Source organism: Pseudopodoces humilis, chromosome 8 (assembly GCF_049639895.1).
Source record: "Pseudopodoces humilis isolate 2021_Gansu_Grassland_sample_001 chromosome 8, ASM4963989v1, whole genome shotgun sequence".
NCBI lineage: Eukaryota > Metazoa > Chordata > Aves > Passeriformes > Paridae > Pseudopodoces > Pseudopodoces humilis.
In genome coordinates, this window is record NC_142207.1 from 11317723 (window position 1) to 11341324 (window position 23602).

General features: G+C 41.3%; 1 protein-coding gene across 1 annotated transcript in view; it reads left to right on the plus strand.

Moving 5' to 3' along the window:
* Positions 1-23602, plus strand: part of CLASP1 (cytoplasmic linker associated protein 1) — a 170910-nt gene that overhangs the window by 58522 nt on the left and 88786 nt on the right. The window contains exons 9-10 of the mRNA XM_088058894.1: positions 21805-21957; positions 22908-22981. Coding sequence (XP_087915020.1) covers positions 21805-21957; positions 22908-22981 — 227 coding nt within the window. The remainder of the gene's footprint in view (positions 1-21804; positions 21958-22907; positions 22982-23602) is intronic.

Genomic DNA, 23602 nt, shown 5'->3' on the forward strand with positions numbered 1-23602 from the left:
TCTAAAGAATCTGAGACCAAATGGTTGGAGGCTTGAAGGTCTTGTTGAACCTAGTTACTTTTCATTTTCAGGTCATTGATGTTAGGCTGGATGAGATTAGACTGCTGAGGCCATTTCTGAGGAAGACTTAATAATACAGATGGTATGTCCAGTTCTAACATGCAGTGGTAGAACAACACCTGCTGTTACAGCCATGTGAGTCAGGGGCATGAAGAGGGGCTTTTTTCAAAATGCAGGAGTGGACAAGTGCTAGTTTGTTACTCCAGAGGGAAGTACAGGGAAGGCATTGTCTGTACTTGGCCCTGGTCTGGCATTGCACTGCCTTCCTCCTCCATTATGTTTGGCTGAAGTATTTTGTTTGTAGCTCAGATATAGTGATGTGAAATAGAACAAGACTGAGCTATAATAAGTAAATGCATCCTATTTTTGTAATATTAAGACAGCAAATACTGCATAATGACTGGGTTTCTTCTTCCTGCTGAAGAGATTAATTCTGCCCTGCTGCTCTGTCAAAAGAATCCTTTTGTTGCACTGTGCAAAGCAGTTTGAGTCTTTTTTTTTTTTTGTTTATTCCTCTGAAGCCCCAAAGCTGCAGACAGCCCTGAATAGTCCTGGCTAGGTTTACACCCCACGTGTAGCCTGCAGGGATCTCACTGCAGACAAATCTTCATGAGGAAAGCTGCTAATGGCTGCTGCTTTGCAGTTGGCCTTAAAAGTCAAGCCAGGTGAATTTTATCACAAACAATGCACTACAGAGGAAGAGAGAAATACCTTCTTTCACTGTAAAGTGTCACCTGAACTGCTTTTTTTCAAGAATGGCAAAACTTATAGCAAACACATTTCCAGTGCTGTTCCCTTTCCTCTGACCCACCTAACCTGTCTTCCCTCAAAGCTTATCAGTACACCACAAAATCCTTTAGATGCATGACATGGACATTTCTGGTATGAGATACAGATGCTGCTGTCTAAGGAATATGAGACATGTCTGGACTTCAATGGAGACAAATCCTTGAATGCAGAGGTAGAAGAGAGGAATTTATGCTATTTTTTTACTCCAGATGTGCTCCCTTTGATACCAATGGACTCTAATGGTTTCAGTAGGAATGGACCTTTGGTAAATTGCTGGTAGACTGTTCTAAAAAGCCTTGTTATGAGTATTTTAGGCATGACTGCTCCTAGCCTTCCAGAGGGAAATGGGAGATAGAAGTTTTAGGTATGAAACAGTGTTGGCACTGCTTCTGCAGTGTTTATGCAGTTGGCAGCATTGGTGCTGCCTTCATCCCCATGTAGTGAGACTGTTCCCTTTGGCTGTGGTAGAAGTAAGATGTGTACATCTTTAAGAAATGCATGTCTTCCACGTATGTTTCTCCTGAGTAATGGGACTCCTGTCTAGTTGACTCATAATGAGACCTGACATTTCTAATTAGGGCTGCTTTATGAAGAATGAGTCTTAACTCTATTCTCCATCATTTATGTTTCTTCCCCTGAACTCCCCCCAGCTCCTGCTGGGATCAGGGGCAATCCTGGAGGCAGCCCTGGAGAGGCAGGGCTGGGCACACTTCTTCCTGCTGCAGCTCTGCCAATGCACTTCAACTTTGATTTACACTCCTGCTGTTTGAGCTCTGTACTGGGCAGGAGCTGAATCTGCAGAGGGTTCTAATCACATGGAGCTTCTGTGATGTGGAGGGACAATCACGCTCCTTTTCACTGGAGATTTAAATAAGATCTGATCCCAAGCCTCTACAGGCAAAATATTTATGCACCAGCACACTGAAACTTACTCTCTGCTCCCTCCCCCTTGAGAAGCTCCATACTTGTCTCTAGTGCTTTCCTTAGATGTCTTTTTTTTTTTTTTTTCCCTTTTCTTTTTGATGTATGCACTGGATTTTGTCTCACTGCAGTGGGATTTCTCCAAAGACTCTGTGTTGAGTCTTTGTGTGCACATTGTGCTCCATGCTTGCTGCTTCCCTTCATGGCACTCCCTGAAGCCTATTTATTATCATGGGCTCTAAAGCAGTTTTGTCCCTATTTTTGTCCTATTTCTTCCTTGCAGCAGCACATTACAAGGAGCTCTGTTCACTCTGCATGACAGTGTGGGAGATGTGGCAGAATACTGGGGCCCTGGGAGCTTTGTGACAGAGGTGGACTGTGCCAGGTCCTGTGTCCTTTGTATAAACCAGGCCAGGCGCTCCATGAGCTGCAGCAGAACGTTCCCTTCAGGGCCTCCAGTATGAGCGTGTTACGTTTGGTCCTTTCCACAGCTTCTTCCCAGGAGAGCAGGATAACAGAGCCATCTGAAACACCTTGTTTTACCTGCCCTAAAAATGGTAAATAGTTCCAGTTAGAGGTGAGAATGTACCTGAACTGTGTTTGATGCTCTGGACCTGTGGCCAGCGATGGTCTGACCAGTATTTGAAAGCAGATCATCTCTGCTCCCTCATGGCATGGAAGGATTTCTGTGGAATTACACACAGGACAAATGTCAATAAAAAGCTGTGATGAGCAGCTCATTTTATAAATTTTGGGCTGGAATCTTGACTTTGCTGTACCTATAATGCATAGACCACTAATTCTGGAAAACCTCTGACTTAGAAGTAACATTTTTTTCATCAAGAGGTTTTCAGTTGGTTTTATGCAAGTTCCAGTGGTCCACATACTTGAAGGACTGAGAGGACAGCCCTATGCTTGGGGGTTTTCTCAAGAGTTGATATTTTTCTTCACTTTGAAGATAGTGGGTGAAGCACTAGAAGAGGTTGTCCAGAGGATCTTCATCTGTGGAAGTTTTTAAAATTAGTCTGGATATGGCCTTGAGCAATACAACTTTGTCAGCCCTGTTTTCAGGAGGAGATTGGGTCACTTGACCTTATGAGGTCCCTTTTAACCTAAGTTATGCCATTATTTCATTTTTAGTAGTTATGGAAGATCTTCAAATTGATTCAGTATTTTTTTTTTTACTCAGTACTTTCTAGCTGTGTGTGTCAGTAAGCTGAAGGCAAGGTTTGTCTGTGTCATTTGAGATTATGCCTGTTATTCAGCTCTTCAGTTTATCAAGAATGGTAACAGGGCTAAAGGGAGAAGAGAATGTGACCTCAGCTAACAACACAACCTGATGTCAGCATGAAAAGGCTGGAAGCCACAACAGAGGCACTTCTATAAATGGCAGCCTGTATCATCTAATGCACATCCTCTGCTGATTTTGTGTTATGTTAGAATAGGTGATAATGCTTCACTTTAGTTTTATTGGTCTGTCGTCAGTGTGACTGTCAAGTTGCACATGGGCATTTTCAGTGAAGCATTAAGATGCAGCTTGCTATTTGATTTTAATATTAAGAATGTAAAGCTTGATATTTAAAAGTGGATATATTCTAATTGTTTATGTGAAGTGCAGTTTGCTACAAGTTAGTAGGTGAGCTGTATTTTAGTTCCATTTAATCTTCATGCCATTCTTCATAATACTATGATTAGGAGTCTTCTGAAACTTTACTTGTAATGGTAAGATTTATTTTGCAGACATCTCTGTTCCTCTTCCCTGTGTAGACAACCTTAATATTTATTGTAAACTCGGGGTTTTGAATTCATTTTCTTTATCTCAGTAAGGTTTTTTACCTTCTTTCCTTGTAATATTTAGAAAGGGAAGCTAAATAAGCCTGGTTTAAATGTAATCTAGATGACTAACCTAGATCACTTCAACAAACCTACCCCAGTTCCAGGCAGGAATTATCAATGGTTCTTTGTATCAGTGGGAGAGGCTTTCCAGATGAATTAGAAGGACCCTGTTTCAAATATTCAGAAACTAAACACAAAATTACTGTTAAAAAAGAGGGTCTGGAAGTTGTCCAGCCCATCTTCTTGGTTCTGCTTCTCAGTGAAGACTTCATCAATTCTGTCTCCAGGTTGTAAAGAGGAGGGAGGGTGTAGTGGGGACCCTTGAAGCTTTGCATAGGTATAGAGGCAAGGCCAAACAGTTTATGCTAATTGAAGCATTGATTTCTTATGGACATCCTTATGTAAAGGTTTTATTGAAATTCATGCCTCCCAGTTAAAAAAACCTGATCTTACTTACTTTCAATCTCTGAGAAAAACTAAAAGTGAATCTATACTTGTATGTTATGTGCTGTGCTTCACATGTGCCAGTTCCTCTGTTTGCTAATTCTTCTTTAAGTGAAGCAAGCACAGATGGTTGCTAAAGAGAACCAGATGATTCGCCAGCATGGTGGTATGTTTGCCGGAGTGGAACTTGAACAGGCCTAAGGCTGATTTGTTGTCACTGCTTTGAATTTGAAATTTTCATTTAGAAAGTTGAAATTCCTAAGTTTTGCCACCATCTTTAGTTTGTGGGGTTTTAATTCTAGCAAGATCCTTGTTGACCTCTCAGTCATTTGTTTTTAAGAAGCCACGCTTGTTACCTGTTGAGCCTAAACAAGAATGGGACGTGACTCAGACATGAATGGAGAAGTTCATGTAGGATGCACATTAATTCCATAAGAGATGTAGGGATTCTTTTCTCCATAGTGCCGGGAGGCAAAGTTGTTCTTATCCCTTCACAGACTCTTCAGACTAAATCATGCCAAGAGAATCTCACCAGAGAGGGCAGCAGGAGTGTAATTTCATCTTTTTAGCTCAAATGACATAGTTTAGCTGGACTGAAAGGCCCCTAGGTGCTGATTAATATGCAGGCTAATGGTTCAAAGCTTGCTTCCCTGGCTGGCTTGTGGCTTCTAAGCACGGATTCAGTGTTTGACAATATCTAGGGAGCTGGTGGGATGTGCACTATATCCAGTGAACCAGGATGCTGCTGGTCACTGATTGCTGCAGGCTGACACAGCAGTACATATAGTAAAGAGCTGTTGTGTAACTGAGCCATTCAATTCCAGTCTGGACAAAATAATAATTCTTGCTACTCTAAATTAAAGTAAGTGATCTGTAATGGAGATGAGCAATTCAGGTGGCTCAAGCTGGTTAATGGTGGAAGCTGATGAACCAGGCTGATCCTGCTCTCCTGTTTTGGGAGGCCCCAAATCTTTTTTCTCTGCTTAAACTGATACCTGTTAAAGCAGTTGGCCACGTATGAAGAATAATCATGTCTAGGTGGAAATCTCTTACTTCTATAATACCTTCAAGTGTACAGGACCTTCAGCACTCCTGCTTGTGAAAGGAATGAAGTGGTCAAGCCATGACTGGTACTTGCCTTCTCCAGAAATGCTGAAGGTTTATGTACATTTGAGCATAGAATTTGGGTTTAGGGATTTGTTAAGACATTATTTTCCCCTACACTTTATTCCTATTTCTTCTAAATTTTGTTTGCATCTGGAGGCAGGGTACTGTGAACTGCTCACTTGCCCGTTGTGTTTGGTTTTCAGTAACAGCTGCTGACAAACAGCAGTGCCCTGTGAGCATTCCCTGTTATTTGTGTTAAACAACAAGGCAGCAGCAGCCTGTATTGTCTGCTAAAAATAACTGAATTGGGTGGAGAAAGATTTATATGGTTTTTTTCTTCTGAAACTTGGTCTGCTTGACATTTCTGATGTGCAACTACTATACACTTCTTTCTTTTTTTTGTGTTATAGTCAACTCTTCATGCAAATTTTTTTAATGTTCATACTGGTTCTTCAGTCTGAGCAATGCCTGGAAACACCTGCTAATAATAAAAACTTGCTAATTTGGTGCTCATATCTGCCTCTTTCACACCTCCTCTGTGCTATTACCACTTCCATACCTGATAGTGTTTAAGTCATGGAGTTTGTGGGCATTTTTCAGTGTGTCAACAGATAGTAATCCTGCCTGTCAAATCAAGCATTAACACTTTGTTACACAGAGCATAACACATGGTCACTCCTGCTTCTGATTTGTCAAAATGTAAAGTAAATGCATGAGAGTCTGGAATCTGACTGTTGATCTTAAGGAGTATTACAATGTTAAAAGAATTTACTTGTGCATCAAGATCCTCTTACTTGGTGAATGAATAAATAGAAATAGTGAGCCTTAGCTCTCAAACAGTTTTTACAACTGGTTCAAGTGTGCTTTGGGACGAATGTATTTGCACACCTGTGAGTCACTATGAAAGCCGCAAAGTGGAAGGTTTAGGAATGAAACTGTCAGATAAAGTCTGTGACAGGCTGTTGTCATTTGAAGATTGGTTTCGGTGTTGCTTCCGGCTGGTAGAAGGAAGGTCTTGGTTTCACCTGGAATCCTGATGTTGCTACACAATTCATAAATACAAACCACCAAATATATTTTACTTGTATATAATACAAGTGTATTCTGCTTTGCACATGTGAGTGGGAAGCTGTTGTGAAATGAATGATGTGGAAGAACCATTGTTTTCCTTGTTAGATTTTACTCTGTAACACACATTTCATTTTTAACAACTTAGTCCCATTTTTTAATTCTCTCAGTTCCTGTGTCTGAAAAGAAAAGTGTTTAAAATAAAACATTTAAATTCTTTGACGTGTTATTTCCTCTTGTTCCTGCTTTGGATTGTAAATTCTAGGTGTGTCTGGACACCTTACAGCCCATGAGAGACAAAGTACCTTTAATAACTTTGAACTTAGTCTTTTTTTGTTATGCAGCACATAGTTGTATTACAGAGCGTCATAATTTCGGTGAGGACTGACAGGAGGGGGTTCTCAGGATGAGCTCACCCTTACAAAGAAAAATCCATTTTGCCTCTTGTGAAAGAGAAATGGTGCTCCTCTGCACCTCCTTTGTTCTGAGTCATGCCTTTTCTCCTCTACAAACATGTGAAGTGAGTGGAAGATGACAACAAAGTGATCTAAAAATATAGACTTAATAAAATGGGCATCTAAGAAATCATGCAAATGTGAGGATGCCTCATATTCTGATTTCAAAGGTGTTTCAAAGAGCTTTCCTTCTCCCAGCTCTTGCCACCTCTGTGACCTGATGGCTACAGATACTTACCTTGGGATCAGTATCTTCAGAGCAAACTCAGAAAACAAATTTCTTCTTCCCGGTCATCACTTACGGTAAACCTGGGTTCAGGGAAAGGTTTCATCAGTGCTACTGCACTGTAAAAGGCCCAGTAAGTACTTGAAGACCATTATCTCAACCTGGGAACCTGTTGCAGAGTTTCCAAAATAGAAATGTCTCAGACGTAATCTTTATTTTATTTTGTTGAACAACCTCCAAAGAAGCCTCTTAAAGATTAAAGCAATCTACTAGTTTCTGTTGTCACTCCTGATTAAGATTTATGCTCAAATATTGTGCTATTTGGTTTTGTAGTTGGTTGCCCATGTACCTCTCTTCTGTTCCTAACTAGTAGGATATTATAGTGATATGAATCAATTTAGTATCAATTTCTCTGTTCTCCCACACCCGCAGAATACAGATGTTTCTGTCCTGCAAGTCCCAAAGAGCAGGTGGACCTAAAAGTCCTCCTGCATTACACTACATGCCATAACATGCCTGAACACGAGGAAGATCTAAATTGGTCATCCTTGAATCACCCTAGATAGTTATGCTAGACTTTGAACTTGTGTCTAGCAACTTACAAAATATCACCCAAGAAGTGATTGTTGATAGAAGTATTAGACATTTGAATTATCTCTTGGGCTGTTACCGTTGTAGTAATATTTTATTTTGACACCAAACTGTGGGGAGTGACTTTATAGTAATGGGGAATAAGGAATCGTGGTTTCAGTCGCTAGGAAGTATTTAATTGAATTGCTGGACTGAAAGGGATGCCTGACTCTTGCTCCCTGAGCATGCTATGAGTTGATCTGACAAGTAAGAAGATGTATATGCACCAGTTCCTGGGATGACTCACAAAGCACACAGTGTGTGAATTCCTGTTATATGTGTTTTACTAGAATTTCTCTGTTCCCTTCTCTATTCACTGTCTGTCCTTCTCTGTGTGTTGTAGAAATTTAATCTCTACTTCTCCTTTGTACTTTCCAGAGCCTATTTTCATCTCCCCAAACTTTAGCTTAAGCAGAGCACATCAAGTATCATACTGAGCTCTGGTTACCTAGATTTTGTCTCTGTTAGGTAATCTGTGTTTCAGGCAAGTAGTGAAAATCCTTGTAAGTTTTTAAAGTTACTCAGTTTTAGCTTTTAGTTTTGAATTGTATATCCTAGAATTGAAATGAGAGTAGTGACTGTTCATCTCAACATGTGTATTTATGCTCATCTTTACAGTTTAACAAAGGAGAAACACGGTGTAGTGGAGTCTGTGGTTCTCTTGGTGACTTCTGTGTTTATATCATAAGCAGCCTGCTGAAAAGGGACAGCTTGCTTCTAGGAGCTGAGCCTTTACAAGGACTACACTTTACAGCTTGCAGTTTAGGAGTAAAGTGTAAGTGTCACATATGAAGGGATGTAGCTCTCTACAGCACAGAAATCAGTGCAAGGGGGAAGAAGCTGCTATCTAATTTGTCCATTTGAATTATCATTGCAATGATCTTTCAGGGTCACAGATGTACAAAGTCGCTGTGCCAGCCAGACTTGCCTTAGGGAAAGGAGAGATCCCAAGCTGCTTAGAAAATGGTTCTTTGTATTAATAAAGCGTTATTTTCTTTTTAGTTTTGACTTGCTGACTTCTTTAAGTCTTACATGGAGGCAGCAAGTGTGCCTGCCTGAAACCAGAAATCTATATAGATGGACATGAGTTGGGTTTCAGTATCCTGTGATGATAATGATTTCAGTAGCTTTTCTGAACGAGGAAGGACTTAAACCAGCAAGGCTCACCACCTTGTCTCAGTCTTGTTCCACATCAGCTTCTCATGGCAGAATCACCTGTGAGAAGATGTCAGTACTAAGGAAAGATGAGTGATTTTGACTTTTTTCCCTCCAATAGTGGTGGAAATGGCTGTGCCAGGCTTTTTCTGCAATCAACGTTCCCAGCTCTTACATGGGAACTTCTTTGATTTTTAATGTCTCCAGTTCCATTTAGGTCAGCATTTGTTTTGTGAAGTCTTTAATGAGTAGATCCAGGGTAAGATGTTTAACTGGGTTGTGGTTAGTGTTTGTATTCTTTGTAATAAATGTGAATGTTTCTGCTTGGCTTATATTTCTTTCTTTAGGGCTAAGTTAAATTATATTACCTTACACTTGCCATAGTATAAAGGCATCTCAAGGGCTCTTACTTTGGCTCAGCTGGTGTCTTATAACTTGTTAAGCAGCAATAATTTGATGGTGCATCTGAGTCCTGAGGCAAATTCATCTTTCGTTTTCACTTGACAGACATTGCCTTTGAACCAGAGGAAATCTTCTGCTTGCTTGTAAATGTTTATTCAGAGCTTCACCACCTCTTGCCAAGTTTTGAACTTAATTAAAACTAAGAGATTAAGGTCAAAGCTAGTCTGCCCTTAGTCCCTTTGTTTAGTTTTTCTTGTGGGTGAGATGGTCTTGGAGTTAGAGTCAAGTGTGGTACAGGAGATGCAGGAGGGAAGCTGGTAGAGTTCAGATGAGATGAATGAAGATTTTACTGATCTGTCACAACAGATTTTTCAGTTTGAATTTCCTATTTGATACTGACATATTGTTATTTGATGCAGTAAGTGGCTTTATGTGGGAAAACTGATTTTTCATCATTCTTTCTGGGACAGAACAGATGTGGAAGTCTTCTATGTGCACACAGTATGTGGGAAGAAAACAGGATGGTTACTAAAGAAGTCAGATGATCAGCTGTAATCAGAATCAATTACTAAGTCCAACATTCAGTCATGGTGGATGGTTTGGATGATGGGCTTAAGTTTTACCTAGGTGCAGGGACCTGAGGATGGTTGAAAAAGGGTGCTGAGCCATGGGGAGAAAGTGAGCAGCAGCACTGACTGAGGCCAAATAAAAATGGGTGGGGCAGGATTATGTTAGACTGATTAGGACACAACTACTTGCATGTCTTTAACTTTTAAAAGAAAAGGAGGGGGATATTTGTGCTTATTTTTTTATGAAGTCTGAATAATAGTAATTGTTTTTATCTACACTATGACTGCATTATTTATTTTGCAAGCACTTTGGGAAAGATGCTTTCTTTGTAACACATTAAAGTTCCCCTGCTTGCTCGGGCTTTCATGTTGCCTCTGAAATATGAATATCAAATTTGGTAGGCAGAAGTAATTAATGACAAAAGGAAGGAAAGTTTCAGTAGTGTCTTGACTCTTCCTTTTTGTTTGCTTTTCTCCCTTTGAGTATGACTGTTCTGTTTGCTGTACCTAATGATGGTTCTTTATGGGGAAGAATGTGGATGAAGGAACATACATCTATCTTTTGTTTTAAAGGTGTTGGGGAGTGGATGAAACAGGAAAACAGAAGCCCTGCTGACTCTTAATACTTCATCAGTTGTGACACATTTTTGGTTTTAGCACTTTTCTCCCATGTCTCTAGACTTTTTTCCTTGAGCCCATGGTTTTCTTAAACTGAGGCTTTGAAGGACGGGTGAAAAAGGCCCAAGAAACAGATGTATCTCAGGAATTGGAGCTTTCCACTTTAAATCAGGCATTCAGACTGTGCTTATATATTTATTTGAAGCTGAATTAAATATCAGTTTGATTATTTTAGGTTAGCCAACCACTTGGAAACCATATGCTGTACTGAAGTATCTGTCAAATAGGCTACTAATTGATGTACTAAAACCTCTCCATGCTCACTTGAAAACATACAGAAGAAAATCTGAGATGAGCTACTTAAAAAAAGAAATCCTGCAGAGTTCTTCCTGTGTTTGGATTCACCTTCATCCCAAATATATAGAGCTGGAAGCAGACTTTAGCTTAATGTGATGGTGATTAAATAAAGGAAATCCTATGCTCTGATACATCTTCTGGCATGTGCTCTAATTCTGACTTTTCTGCATGACCTGGAGTCAGATTCCTCATGTGTACTTGTCCTTTCTTTCCACTGTGTCAAAAAAGTGGAACTAATCCTATCTAGATCATACACAAATCTGTGCAGAGTAGTATTATAAGTTATTGCCAGTGAACATCCATTTAAAAATTACTGAACAAGCATTTTTTTCACTAAAAGTTGCCTTATATTATCTACTACTTCCTGCTTTTGCATCTTAAAAAAACCCAAACATTTTTAATTGAAGTCAGTGGTCTTGAACGATCATAATAATAAATACAATAGGATTTTTATATTTTTAATGATCCTGAGAAACATGAAATGTGAGCTTTTCATTTACTGTGTTTATTCTCTTTGAGCCACTGGGGATAAAAACCAAATGGGCTTGATTGTCAGGAAACCATTGCCTCCCTCTGCCAGTGTTTGCCAAAATGAGTGTGATGTGAGTGGGGAATGGGTATTTCTCACCAGCTCTAAGGAGCTGCTGCTCTAAGCACTGGTTGTACTCAAATGTAGTCATGTAGACATTGCAAAAGCTGGCATGGGCTGCAAACATTTGCACTGGTGTACTGGTGCTGAGGCATGGTTTGTAAGATCCTGTGTGCATGCAGTTTCTCAAAGGCTCTGCTTGCTCTCAGGGAGCTGAATTAAAGTGGTGGGGAGACAAGAATGTTCCCAAGTACTACTTTAATTAGTTAGGAATAGGCAAAAACTTGTGCCTTTCAGTGCATCAGGAGAGTGCTATGGCAGGCAGGCAGTACTGCTGAATAGTCCAGAGAAGCATCAACATCAAGTGTGGTTCCCCACCCCTTTCCTTTGCTGACAGCAGCAGTGTATGCTGTGGAGATCACAGAGCCAACTCTTGAACTTAGTAGCCATTGACAGGAGCTCAGAGGCATCTCAGACCACTCTCAGACCACTCTGGCTACAGAGCGTAGCCTGGATTGTACAATTCAACTTTGAATTATTCTTAGATAAACAAAACTTGTTTGTAAACTGCTTATGTATGTGTCTTAACATACATACATACATAACTTAACATGTGTCTGTAGTAATGTGTATCTTTATAAAGATGAAGCATTTATTTATGGTAGAAATTCCTGATTACCAGGCTGGCCATGCCTGTTTTACTAGTTGATAATCTTTCTTAAAAGGCATGTAGGCTGGGAAGTAGTTGCTCCCTAGTTTTCTTTCTGTGGTTTTTCTTTTGTCTCAACCACTTTCAGTCTAAGACATTCTTATCTCTTGATTATTTCCCACTGAGCATTTGACAGTATTTTAAATGGTCATCTAATTAAAGTATATTAATTATGCATCAGGCCAGGCATTCTGGATGGGAGTCACTGATGTGTGTAACACTGTACAGTTTTTTCCAGTTTAGTATCCATGTTCTAGCATTAGCCTTTAACAGGCAGATAATGCCTTGGGACAGAAGGCTCCTGTTCTCTGTGGCTGTACAGGCTGTAGGCTGACAACCTTGTTTTTTCCTGCATTGTTCTGGAATAACTGCACCTATTTTGTTTCTTGGCTCAGAAGTGGCTGCGTGGAAAGTTTAGGACACCCCACCATCTCACAGGAGGAGCATACATGAGGTGCTGGGCAACATGTCCCTGTTAATGATTGTAAATAAGCCTAAGTGAAGGTACTGGAAAGGACTGGTTCTGCAGCTTCCCCAGGTGCTTCCAGTACAGCTTACTGGCTTAACTTCACCGACCCAGCCATCCTCTGAGACTTAACCCAAAAGGAAACAAAGCTGCAGCTTGGCATTTTTATCTCCTTGTAGATATCTCTAGAAAGCTTTCTGCTGCAGGACTTGTGTGGATTAGCAGGTTTTGCAGATGTTTCTGGTGGCTGGAAGTGGGATCTGCAGTGTTTCTGCCCCCCCCTCAAAGTGCTCTCTGTAACTGAAGGAAGTAAGATGCCTTTGTCTTTTTTTTGTAACAGTGCTTCGTCCTAAAACTGTCAGGATGCTCTTTCCTTCCCAACACAACCCTGCAGGCTCATTGTCAGTGCTTTACCTCAGTGTGCTGTGTGTGTAGAGAATGAGTATCCCTTCTAGAAGCGATAAGTGATGACAGTAGAAACTGTAATTTCCTGGTGTTGACAATGATGGGTGTTGGGGCAGTCAGCATCGAGGTGAGCTGCACTGGTCATAATTGCCCGAGGAGGCAGAAGGATCTGTGCCTCCTCAGAAGGGAATGCCAGCTGGGGAGTGCAGGCTGGAGAAGTGCCTCACCCTGTGATGTCATGGCAGCAGATGGTGCAAATAGCTGGAAATCTGGACCTGGGCTGTGGGCTGGAGTCACTTGCCCTGTCTGCACATAGGGCTTCTGTCCCTTTACTGGTGAAAAACACTGTCCACTTCAAGGCTTCATATTGTTGGTATGCCTGCTAATTAAGTTACATAGGGTATAGATAGTCCAGGCAAGACAAAATATCACCTATCGATTCCACAGGTATCTCCTTATTCCTGCGGGTTTTGGCAAATAAGCCCCAGGCTGCCACCAGCAGGTGTCTCCCTGGGAGCTTGGTTTAATCTTGGCTGCTGTTTTCCTGTAGCACCGACCATGGGAAATACAGAGAACACAATTTCAGGTGTGGCTAAGCTTCAAGCAATCGTCAGAAACAACTAAATTAAAATATTTTTTTCTGATATGTTGTGATTTGATTTCTGCTTTTCCCAAGCCGTTTGCAAATGTCCTTTTTTGAATTGGCATACAGCAGTTTTGAAGGTAATATTGGGAAAATAAGAAAACATTTCTAGCCCTACTTGCATCTTTAGTAGGAGGAAGAGAAAGGGATCAGTACAAAAAACTGTTCAGGAATGGAGCTTAATCTAGACTTTGGCAGTGCCCTGAAGTCTTCATACCCTTGAGAATGTCCCTCAGCTCTGTTTCAGTTTACTCACAGGTTAAAATAATGACAGGTACTTCTTGCTCTCGTTGAATGACTCTGTCTTTTAGTCGCGTTTATATAATTTTTAAAGCGAATACTGTGCAAAGCTGACCACAGACCTGTCAAAGGTGGCTGTTGCCTGGGGTGCTGGGTGTAGTGTGGATGACCGCAGCTGGGTGATGCTGATGCCCTCTTTGCTGCCTGAATCCTGACTTTGCTTGCTGCAAACACAGGGAGTTCAGGCTGTTGCCGTAAGATTTCCAGCAAATGCAGAGATGGAGGGGAAAGGTTCATTGATTGCTCTTTAACCTGACACAGCCCTGCTACGTGTGCGTATGGAAGTGGCGCCTGAGGGAGTTCCTGTGCCTCTGCAGAATGGAATTTTTCTGTCTTGTGAATGAAGGCAGAAGAATTCACTTTATTTTCTATAATTATTTGTGTAAATAATTAAACTCTAGTAAGGCTGAGGCAAAATCTTAACATTGCCACTGCAGTGCAGCGCAGAAGATTAATATTAAAGTGGAAAATAGCGTGCTTTATCTGCAGTTCGGGTATGACAGAATGCTGCAGCAAGGCTAATTCCCGTAGTTCTGTCAAAATGTGTTTTCTGACTCTGTAAGATCTCCCTGAGCCACCCGGCATCAGCAACCTTTCTCATTGATTGGTATCTCTTGGGCTCAGGGACCCACTTTGTGTCTTTCATCTCTGAAGATTATGCTGATGAGAGTGCAGTGAGGAGGGAGTAATAAGGTGGTGCAATTTAAAGGGTGTTTTCAAGGGTCCAGAACAAAACTGGGGCAGCACCCCCAAACACAGCAGGGAAAGCCACAGCAGTGAAATACAGAGGCAACACCCTGGTGTGGAGTCTTTTACAGGCTCTGAAATAGCTGGGGTGTTTGTGAGGGCTGGGGAAGATGTCTGGACAGCCTGGCAGCGAATGGAGGGTGAGTGTTCCACAAAGCATAATGACCAACCTCTGGACAGCCACAGGGGTAGGTGCAGGGCAGGGAAAAGCTGCTTTTGCTCTTTAAATTGAAATTTTATGTAAATGCTTGGGCTTTTGGGGTGGGTGTGTTTTTCCAAGGTATGCACTGTGGATTTCCTGGTGCTCTTGAGGTCTGGGGGAAGGCTGTGTGGCTGGCTGGAAAAAGCACTGTGGGAATATTGTATTTCCAAGGATTACTTTGAGGAAAGTAAATCCTTATCTCTCTCTCTTCTCCACTTTGATTTTGCCTTATGTACATGTCTGCATCTGTCTCTCAATTATTTGTTTTTTACATCAGTGTGGGGTAGAGGCTGTGTCTCTGCAGCTCCTCACTCACGGGTGTTTGATTCTTGTTTAGGTGAACTGTAGTAAAGTAATTGCTGAAACTTACAAATCCTAGCTCTTAATGAATTTATTTCTGGTTTTGATGTTTTTGTGAATTCTTTTGGCTGTTTGAGCTGGTGCCCTTTCACTCAGTATCATAGTTATTATATTGTCTCCTATTGATACTTAATTACCAAAACTTGTAGGAATGTAACATTTGTACTGCCTCTTTTCTAAATCTACTTAAAGCTAATGGAAACTTTCATATGGCTGAAAACTGTCTAAGTGACAGTTTCACTAACTCTTAAGAACTCCGTTTTCAAGTGCGTTAGTTTCATGAACAGAAGTTTCTTAAAACTTTTGTTTGTTGTGTTCTTAGTTGTGCTAATGCTCATAGAAGCTATTAGAAGGGACATGCTGTGACTTGTTGACGTGATGGCATTAATACTTGTCAACATTATGGTTTAAAAAGTTGTGTTTTGAAGTAAACAGACTCATTAAATCCTTTTTATTTGTCTCTTGTTTTCAAGTCTTTAAAGCTCCTCTTCTCAATCATCCCCACAGTCATCCATCATAGCTACATCTTAAATTGGAGTAATCTGATTCCAGGATTGAAAATTATAATGTCCTTCAGAAAAGTAACTTAAATCATCATGAGTTGCATGATTTCAGATCAGTCTTCTGCAGGACAATTTTCTTTGGCTTAGCAGGCCAGTCCCTCAGAGCAGATTTTGAATGTTTCTAGGGCTATTGCTTATTCTTGCAGATTGAAGTTGGAATTTACTTTCCATATGGTTATTGTGTTTGCCTAGTCTGGTGTTGGATGCAGTCATGTCAAAGTGTATAACAATTCCCACATACCAGTTTGGTAAAGTTAATTTTATCATACTGGTATGGGTATAGGTTACTTTAGGTTAATAAGTATAGGTTTCCTCACTAACAGAAAGGTGCTTTTTTAATGATTTCTACTGCCTAAATGTTATTCTGCTTACAGAGGGATGGCAGGCATGAGTACTCTGAAACTGATGTAGTTAGGTGCTTGGGTCTAAGCAGTATGTGTATTAGAACAACAGCCTATGTAAATACAATGTATTTGGAGCAGAAGACAATTCCAAGTGCTACTTCCTTGAGGATTCTTCTTTTCCTTTGTGATAGGAAAGTTGAAGACCTATTAAGTTCATTAGCTTGTGATTAGACAGAATGAGGCAGCAGCCAGATGATGAGTGTCTCCTTTCCTTGCTAAGGAGGGAAAACCAAAGCATTTGGGATTAAACAAAAGCATGTGGTGTTAAAAGAATTACTAGAGCAAAAAGCATTTTGCACCTACCTGGCCTGACAATCTTGGCCTGGCTCTCTAAGCACTGCCTTACCTGTGGCTGATGGTAACCATGTTGTTCATTGTATATATTATGGCCACAAATACATCGACTAGATTTGCATTGTTGAAAGCTTATTCAGAAAAACTCCCACCCATAATGATGTGGATTCTAGTTTAAGGAGGGTGATATATGTGAGATAAAAGAAAAAAAGCCAAGGTACTGGACAATAGGTATGTCCTTGTCATTGTTCAGCCCTTGGAGTACTTCATGCTGAAGTCAGGTTTTTGGGACTCCAAAGCCAGTTGTGAAGGATGATGAGGTGGCTCAGCACATAGTGCCAGAAGGCAGCAGCAGGGGTGGGCTGGGACCAGAGCTGGTGACTGGGTCGACCTGGGATAAGTGGATGTGATGGGGGAGAGGGGGGCAGGAGACACTGTGGGGGCTGACCAGGGTCACTGAGCCCAAGTGGGTGGTGTTTTAAAGGCTCAAAACACTGCCTGGTGTGGAGGGTGGGAAGGAGGAGCTGTGTCTGGGGCTGGGGAGAGCAGCTGGGACACTGGGAGATAGCCAAGCAGGAAACCTTAATGATGTTCTATGCCTATGTACTTCTGCTTGTAGCTGTGACTCCTTTGTTTTTAAACATTTAATTCTGCTGAGGAGCACATACATGTTCCTTTATCTTTAGTGGGTTGATAAACTCATTTTCCTGGAGAGACCTCTACAATACCTGTGTTGGAGTTGGACAGGCTTGCAACTAAGCCATGCACTGTTTTCACGTGTGCTAATGGGAAGAGGCATCTAACCTCAGCTGAAGCTGTCTCCCTTGGACACCCAGCAGAGGGTGAGACAGAAGTCACAGCTGGAGATGGGGGTACCAGATGCTGCCTTGGAGGGGAGGGCACAAGCTGAGATACCAAAGGGGTGTCTGTCTTGAAGATATGGTCCAGTGCTCATGGACTTGTGCCTGGCAGTAAAGAGGAACACACCCTGTTTTCTTTGGCATCAGTAGTTCTGCAGGTGTGTGTTTTGGCTTGGAAAGGGCACTCAGATCTTCAGGGAGCTGGGCTTTGCCCACCTAGTAGAGGTTGAGCATGGAATTTGGAAGTGCTGTAATGTTTGTCAGCTTTAGCAGCTACCTGTCAGCTCCTGGTGGAGCATGCCATAGGAATGGTGGGGAGGCAGGTTCCTCTAGTGTCATCCACTTTCGTCTGCACCTAAAAGAGGGATTTTTCTAAGAGTAATGCAGGTGATCCATGCAAGAGGTACCCATTTTGTCAGCTGCTCTGATGCTTGGAAATGGAACAGATGATGAGTGGGCACAGTGGGCCCAGGACAAGTTTAGTCCTTTACATGGTTGAATCTGAAGACCATGGTGGGGCATCTTTGTTAGGAACAGATATGATAGGAAGCTCTCTTCCCAGTCTGTCATCACTACAGAGTAGCTGTCTTCTCAAAATCTTACAATCAAATAACTAAAATATTTGAATCTGACAGCCTAAAGTTTTTAAAAGGAAGAAAGCATCTTTTTTTGTTGGAAAGGACATTTGAGACTGCTTTAAAAGGTCCCAGGCTGGTGGTGCAGGCAAGGGAAGTGCTGGCCCTTGTTTACCATGGTTCCTGAATAGTTAGCACAGCCTCTTCTCCTCACTTTTCACCTTGCCCAGACCTGAAGGGGTTACGTTTTAAAATGAATAATGACTAAATTTATTCGTCATGGACAAATGATGACAGCTGTTGAGATGCTCCTGTTAGCGCTTCCCAGGGGATAAAGTCAGGCTGGTTCCTAGTGCAAGCCAGCCGAGCCAGGCAGACTCAGCTCATCTTCATCCCAGATTATTTGTCCTGGGTTCCCCTCACTAGTAGGGAATTTCCTCTCTAGAAGTGAACCGAAGTTTCCTGGGCTGAAATGGGTAAAAATCGTGCAGATCTGCAGCCGTAGAGAGAGGACAGAGGCCATGGCTGTTTAAATCCACGTGTGAAGACAGCATGCTTAATGAATCCGAGGGGCAAAGATTGATTATGTTCTGGACTGAGAGCCGCGGCACTCCGTGAAGCACTCTTACATCTGGGCACGCTATGGAAAATATGAAGGAATGTTGAGGAAGCTTATTTGCAGAAGGATATGTACTTGTAAGCAATTTTCTCTTCTTCTTAAATAATGTAAAGGAATTGAAAAACGTAAAGCAGATTGTTTTCTCTCTGTCTCCGAGACAGCAGAGTGGAGAGCAGACAAAGGCCTCTTTTATAAGGGCATGTCTTTGACAGAGAGTACTGTAAGGTCCTTATAAATGAGCACTGGGGGTGTTTTGTGATGGGAGAGCATCAATGGTTATTTAATGTTAGAATGGGGCACTGATTCCGCTTCAGTGCACCTCAGCTGGTGTCCTGAGAGTTACACCCATGCTGAATTTGCCATTTGCAGATACGCTGAAAAATACAATCCCAGTTTAAATTATTATTATGAGCAGGAATCAATGGGTGGCAAAAAAAAAGAGGGTTTTTTAACAACGATGTATAGCAGCTTGGCTTTCTGTTCTTTTCTGTACTCCCGTGTCCAGGTTCCTTTCTGTTCTTTGTTTCTCTTTCTGTTCTGCACACGTGCTGCTGGCAGACTTGATGTGCAGTTCTGAACGTGGTGCTGTCATTCTGCACTGCTCAGATGAGAAAATGCTGTTGGATTATTGAAGGGATATTCTGGTTTGATAAATATGTAGTGCTTAGTTTGCAGACTTAATAAACAGGAAGATGTGATTGTAATCCAGTCATCCCCAGAACTGTGGGTGAGCTGGTTTGATTTGTGGAGTATTGTATTTTTGCTGATGCTCAGAAAAGCCTGTTTTAGAAATAAATGATGGATGGTCTATTTAGTTGCTGAAATGCTACAGGAATGCAATGCTTTTAATATCTGGATTTTTTAGTTTTTATTACATGAAATAGCAAACCACACCCTCTTCTTTCAGAGGGCTGAGGCTTTAAAAATGCATATAGAAGAGCAAGTGAGTTAACTAACACTGCACCTAGATAGCCTGAAATGCAGCTGATGGAAAATTTTATTACCAGATGAAAGAGGTTATGAACTAGTAAAAGTATCTTTTGTTTCTAATATGACTGACTTTCTCCTGGCTGCAAGTACACATATGTCAAATAATAGGTTGCTAAATATTTTAGGAGTTTTTGAAATAAGTACAACTGGGACAAGTTTTGCTTTAAGTGTTTGGATTGAATGGCTGTGCTGGTCTTTCTGAATCACTTAAACCTCATCCTAGAAGCTTCAGAGATTACACATTTTAAAGCCTGTTTTGATCTGCCCTGACCTTGGTGCAACTCACAGCAGTGTTTTTGAAATAATTTGTGTTAGAACTAGACTGTGTCTTTTGGGGAGAAAGAAGAAAATCAATTTTGCTTTTTTAAGAACTGCTTGTGGTAGAATTCACTGGGTGATGCACCTCCTAACCTCACAGAGGGTCAGCCCCGTGATTATTGCAAAAAATGGAGGGGGGAGCAGGGGGGAAGAGAGGAAAAGAGGCAACTCAATTGAATTTGTTTTTAACCTCCAGCCAGTTGCCTTGTGGTATATTTTTCTATTAGATGAGAAACAATAATAATAAATTACATTGGAAAACTGTGTTAAGAAATCTTCAGCAGCTGTGTTAACACAGAATATAATCAAGCAACTTATTAGGAATCTGGCTAGAGTAAACAATCTCTTGCAGAGAATTTTCATTTAATTGAATTAAAAACATATTTTCTAATCCTTTAATCGTTCTCATGATTGTTCCCTGAGCCCTTTTCAAATTATTTTTGCATTACATATGTCAGAGCAAGACTGGTGTCAACAGGGAGATAGTTCGGTCTCGATGGCTACCTTCAGACAGCCCACATCCTAATTGTGTCTTATATTCTCTTTAGCTGTGTGACCTGAAATTATCCAAGTTAAAGTTCCTGTGTTCACTTTTGCCTTGTTCACTTTTTCCTGAACAACAGTACAAGTACCAGTTATTATTTTACCCCTTTCCTTTAGAGTTGGTTTTTTTTCCCCTAGCCTTTTCCCGTATTCCAAGACATCTTGAACATCCAAATCAAGAGGAGATATGTCCTTTCCCACCTTTTAAAACTTTTTGGATGCTTTTGTGTACCTGCTGTGTCAGTACTGAGTTGTGATTGGAGTATGGCATCATGTGCATATCAAAACTGGGGTGTGTAGGTTTTTAGATGATCCATGACAGTTCTCCCATGTCCAGCTGCTAATAAGCCAGTGCCACTTAGGTCAGAGAAAACTGAAAGGGGTTGAGCTGACAACAATTTTGCCTCCCCTAGAATATGCCTATGCCTAACTGTTACCAGGTTATTATTTTACATTCAGAAAGTCCAGCCTATATTGAATTTCACTCATTAGTGTCTAGCTAGGAGCCTGTATTTGTTACTAGGTGTTCCCTGATGCTTTCCTGAGCAGGGATGGATTAAAGCACCTGCTTGACTTTTTGCCAAGTGAAAATTGTGAAGGAAATGTTGCTAATCTGGTGGAGAGTGGATGTGTACCTTGGGCTGTTGGAGAGGTACAGACATGAAGAAGGTCTCAAATCTTAAATTAAATGTTCATGTGGAGAAGCTGACTGATGGGGGCTGAGCTGGCTTTCTGGCCTTGATAATTACGTGTTCCATCTATATCAGCTGCCCAACTGCTTTGTCACCTTTCAACTTAAGGCTGTTTTTTCAAGTGAATTAGCTAATCTGTGTAAAACTGCAATATAAGCAGTCCTTTGGAATTGAAGTGACCTTGACTGAAATTCAAAGGGGCTGTAGTTTTTAGTTAATTTATGTTCATGTTTGGTGGTAGAGGCTAAAGTTGAATGTACACAGAAGGTTCTATAAGGTTTAATGCACCTTACATTTATGTTTTTATGAATTTGAGGAAATTTTTGGTATTTCCTTATAAGGAATCTCTGGTGTTAGTTTAAAGAGTTAAAGGGGATTTGTACCTCCAGATGGCTCTGTGATTAATGGTCTGTGGTTCATCAACAATGTGGGTGTTGCCATGTGAACTTTCTTGGGTGATGCTGTTTATCCTTGGTCTGGTGCAAGCAGCTGTCAGGTGGGGCAGGGCAGCCTCTGCTGCTTGTCCCCTCCACACTTGGATCTTGCATTTGCTTGTGGTCTTAGTTTCACTACAGTCCATGTTAAAAGAGCTCTTGGAGGCATAAATGTGAGAGATGCAGACTGTCAGCGCCTCAAGTATTATCTGGGACTTGCATCTTTCTGCTGTAGATTCGAAGTTCATTCTTTTCATCTGCAGTAGTGAAAGATTAGGTTCACTGAGCTGGTGGTATTTCACAACTAACTGGATTTTTAAGCATGAGGACACTGCTGAGATGAGGGCTGGCAGAGCAGGCTGAAAAATGTAGCATGCTTGCCATAACATGGGCATGTTCCTTGGGACATCCCTTTACTTCATTGGACTTACAGCTGAGTGTGGTTTCTTGGCAGATAAAATTTTTGACGATGAAGACTCCGTGGATGGGAACAGACCTTCCTCAGCCAGCTCCTCTACATCTTCAAAGGCCCCTGCAAACTCACGCAGAGTTGGGATGGGCACTACCCGCAGACTTGGCTCTGCAGCTCTGGGCTCCAAGTCCTCAAGTAAGCCAATAGCCTGTACAGATTGATGTGTCTGTGAAGTATTTACAGTGTTCATATTGAGCTTCTTGCAAGCACTTCCAAACTGGCCCCCAGAATCCAGTAACAAATCTTTCCATATTCAGTCATTCTGTCTACGTTCTCCACGTGCCACAACCAAAGTCTGGTAGGATGAATCTCCAAGCAATCACCACATCCCCATAATTTATTTTGCATTTTGTGAAAGGTTGCACCTCTGTGGTTGCAGCTGTGAGTTGTGAGTAAATCATATTGGTGCTCCAGTGTGTAGATTTTTGCCTTTGTAGTTCCAGCTCTATCTGAACTGAGGCTGCTTATAGCTACATGCCGAACTTCAGCCCTTGCAGTCTCAACCTGATACACTGGCTTTCTCCTAAGACCTTTGGGCATTGCTGGTAATGAAGGTGCAGAAAGAAAACTGAGCAGTCATTCTGAATGTTAGCAATAATTCTACGTGTAGCTCTAATTCTATATGTGTCCTAGGGAAAGAGAGAAAGCTCCCTATATCAGACAGTCTCTAATCCGATTAGTATTCCAGAGACTATTTATCTTCCTTAACGTTCGTCTGTTTGTGCACCTGTCAGATCTCCACCTTCATCTATTATAGATGGGATTAAATCCTTTAGAATAGTCTCCCATATAATTAAAGTAAGTATTCCCTTTCATCTTTCAGACTGTGCCCCGTAACTGTTGAGTGACTACTGTAATGACTTCCCTAATGTGCCCTCTGTGCCTATGAGTTGAAGGATGCCATGAATGTCTTGTCAGTGCCTGGCATTGAATTTCCCTGCCTCTGCTTTCATTACATCTGCAGCATTCCCAGGCTGCATGGGTAGTGAACTTTCTCCTGATTAAGTGCCTTGGTAGCTTGTGGTTTCTTAATTGATTCTCTTGTTGATAACAAGATTTAAAAGGCTTTTTTATTTGTGTGTCAGCAGCCAAAGAGGGAGCAGGTGCTGTGGATGAAGAAGACTTCATTAAGGCATTTGAAGATGTCCCAACAGTTCAGGTAAGTAGTTACCTGTTAAACCACGCTGCACTAAAAAGCAGAAGGTGGATATAGTATCTCATGCTAATCACTGACAGATTGTGCTTCGTTGTGGTGTTGGCAAATCTTTAAGGGGGAAGCAGGTTAGAGGTTGAAAGGAAACAAGTTTTAAACGGTGGGGTGTGCCAGTAGTTTATGGGAAACGCTCTGGGAACTGAAAGCTGTAAAGGTGACTTGTGTGTCAGGGATGGCTGTTGTGAGTGTGACAACTGGAACATGTGTGTTTGCTGATTTAGCTGGATAGCTGAGATGTATCAAGTATCCCATCTCCTTCACTGGAGCTTTATATTTGAGACGGCTGAACATCATGTGTCCACTCATGGTCTTCTGTAGGTTTTGATTATTACAGCCATTAGTAGCTGCAGGAAGCTATAGTAAAATAATAAAATATGATCCTTTAATCATCTTCTGATAATTTCTAAATTTTTGGTTGCAGACAATGGGTATAAATTCTGAGCATTATGCAAAGCCAGTTGTGTCTGAGGCTAGCACATGATGTTTAAGCATTGAGGAGCAAAGGCCATAAGAATGTAGTTGGGAAGTGATTTGATTTTATGGAGTAAATCTTGTATTACAGTGCTA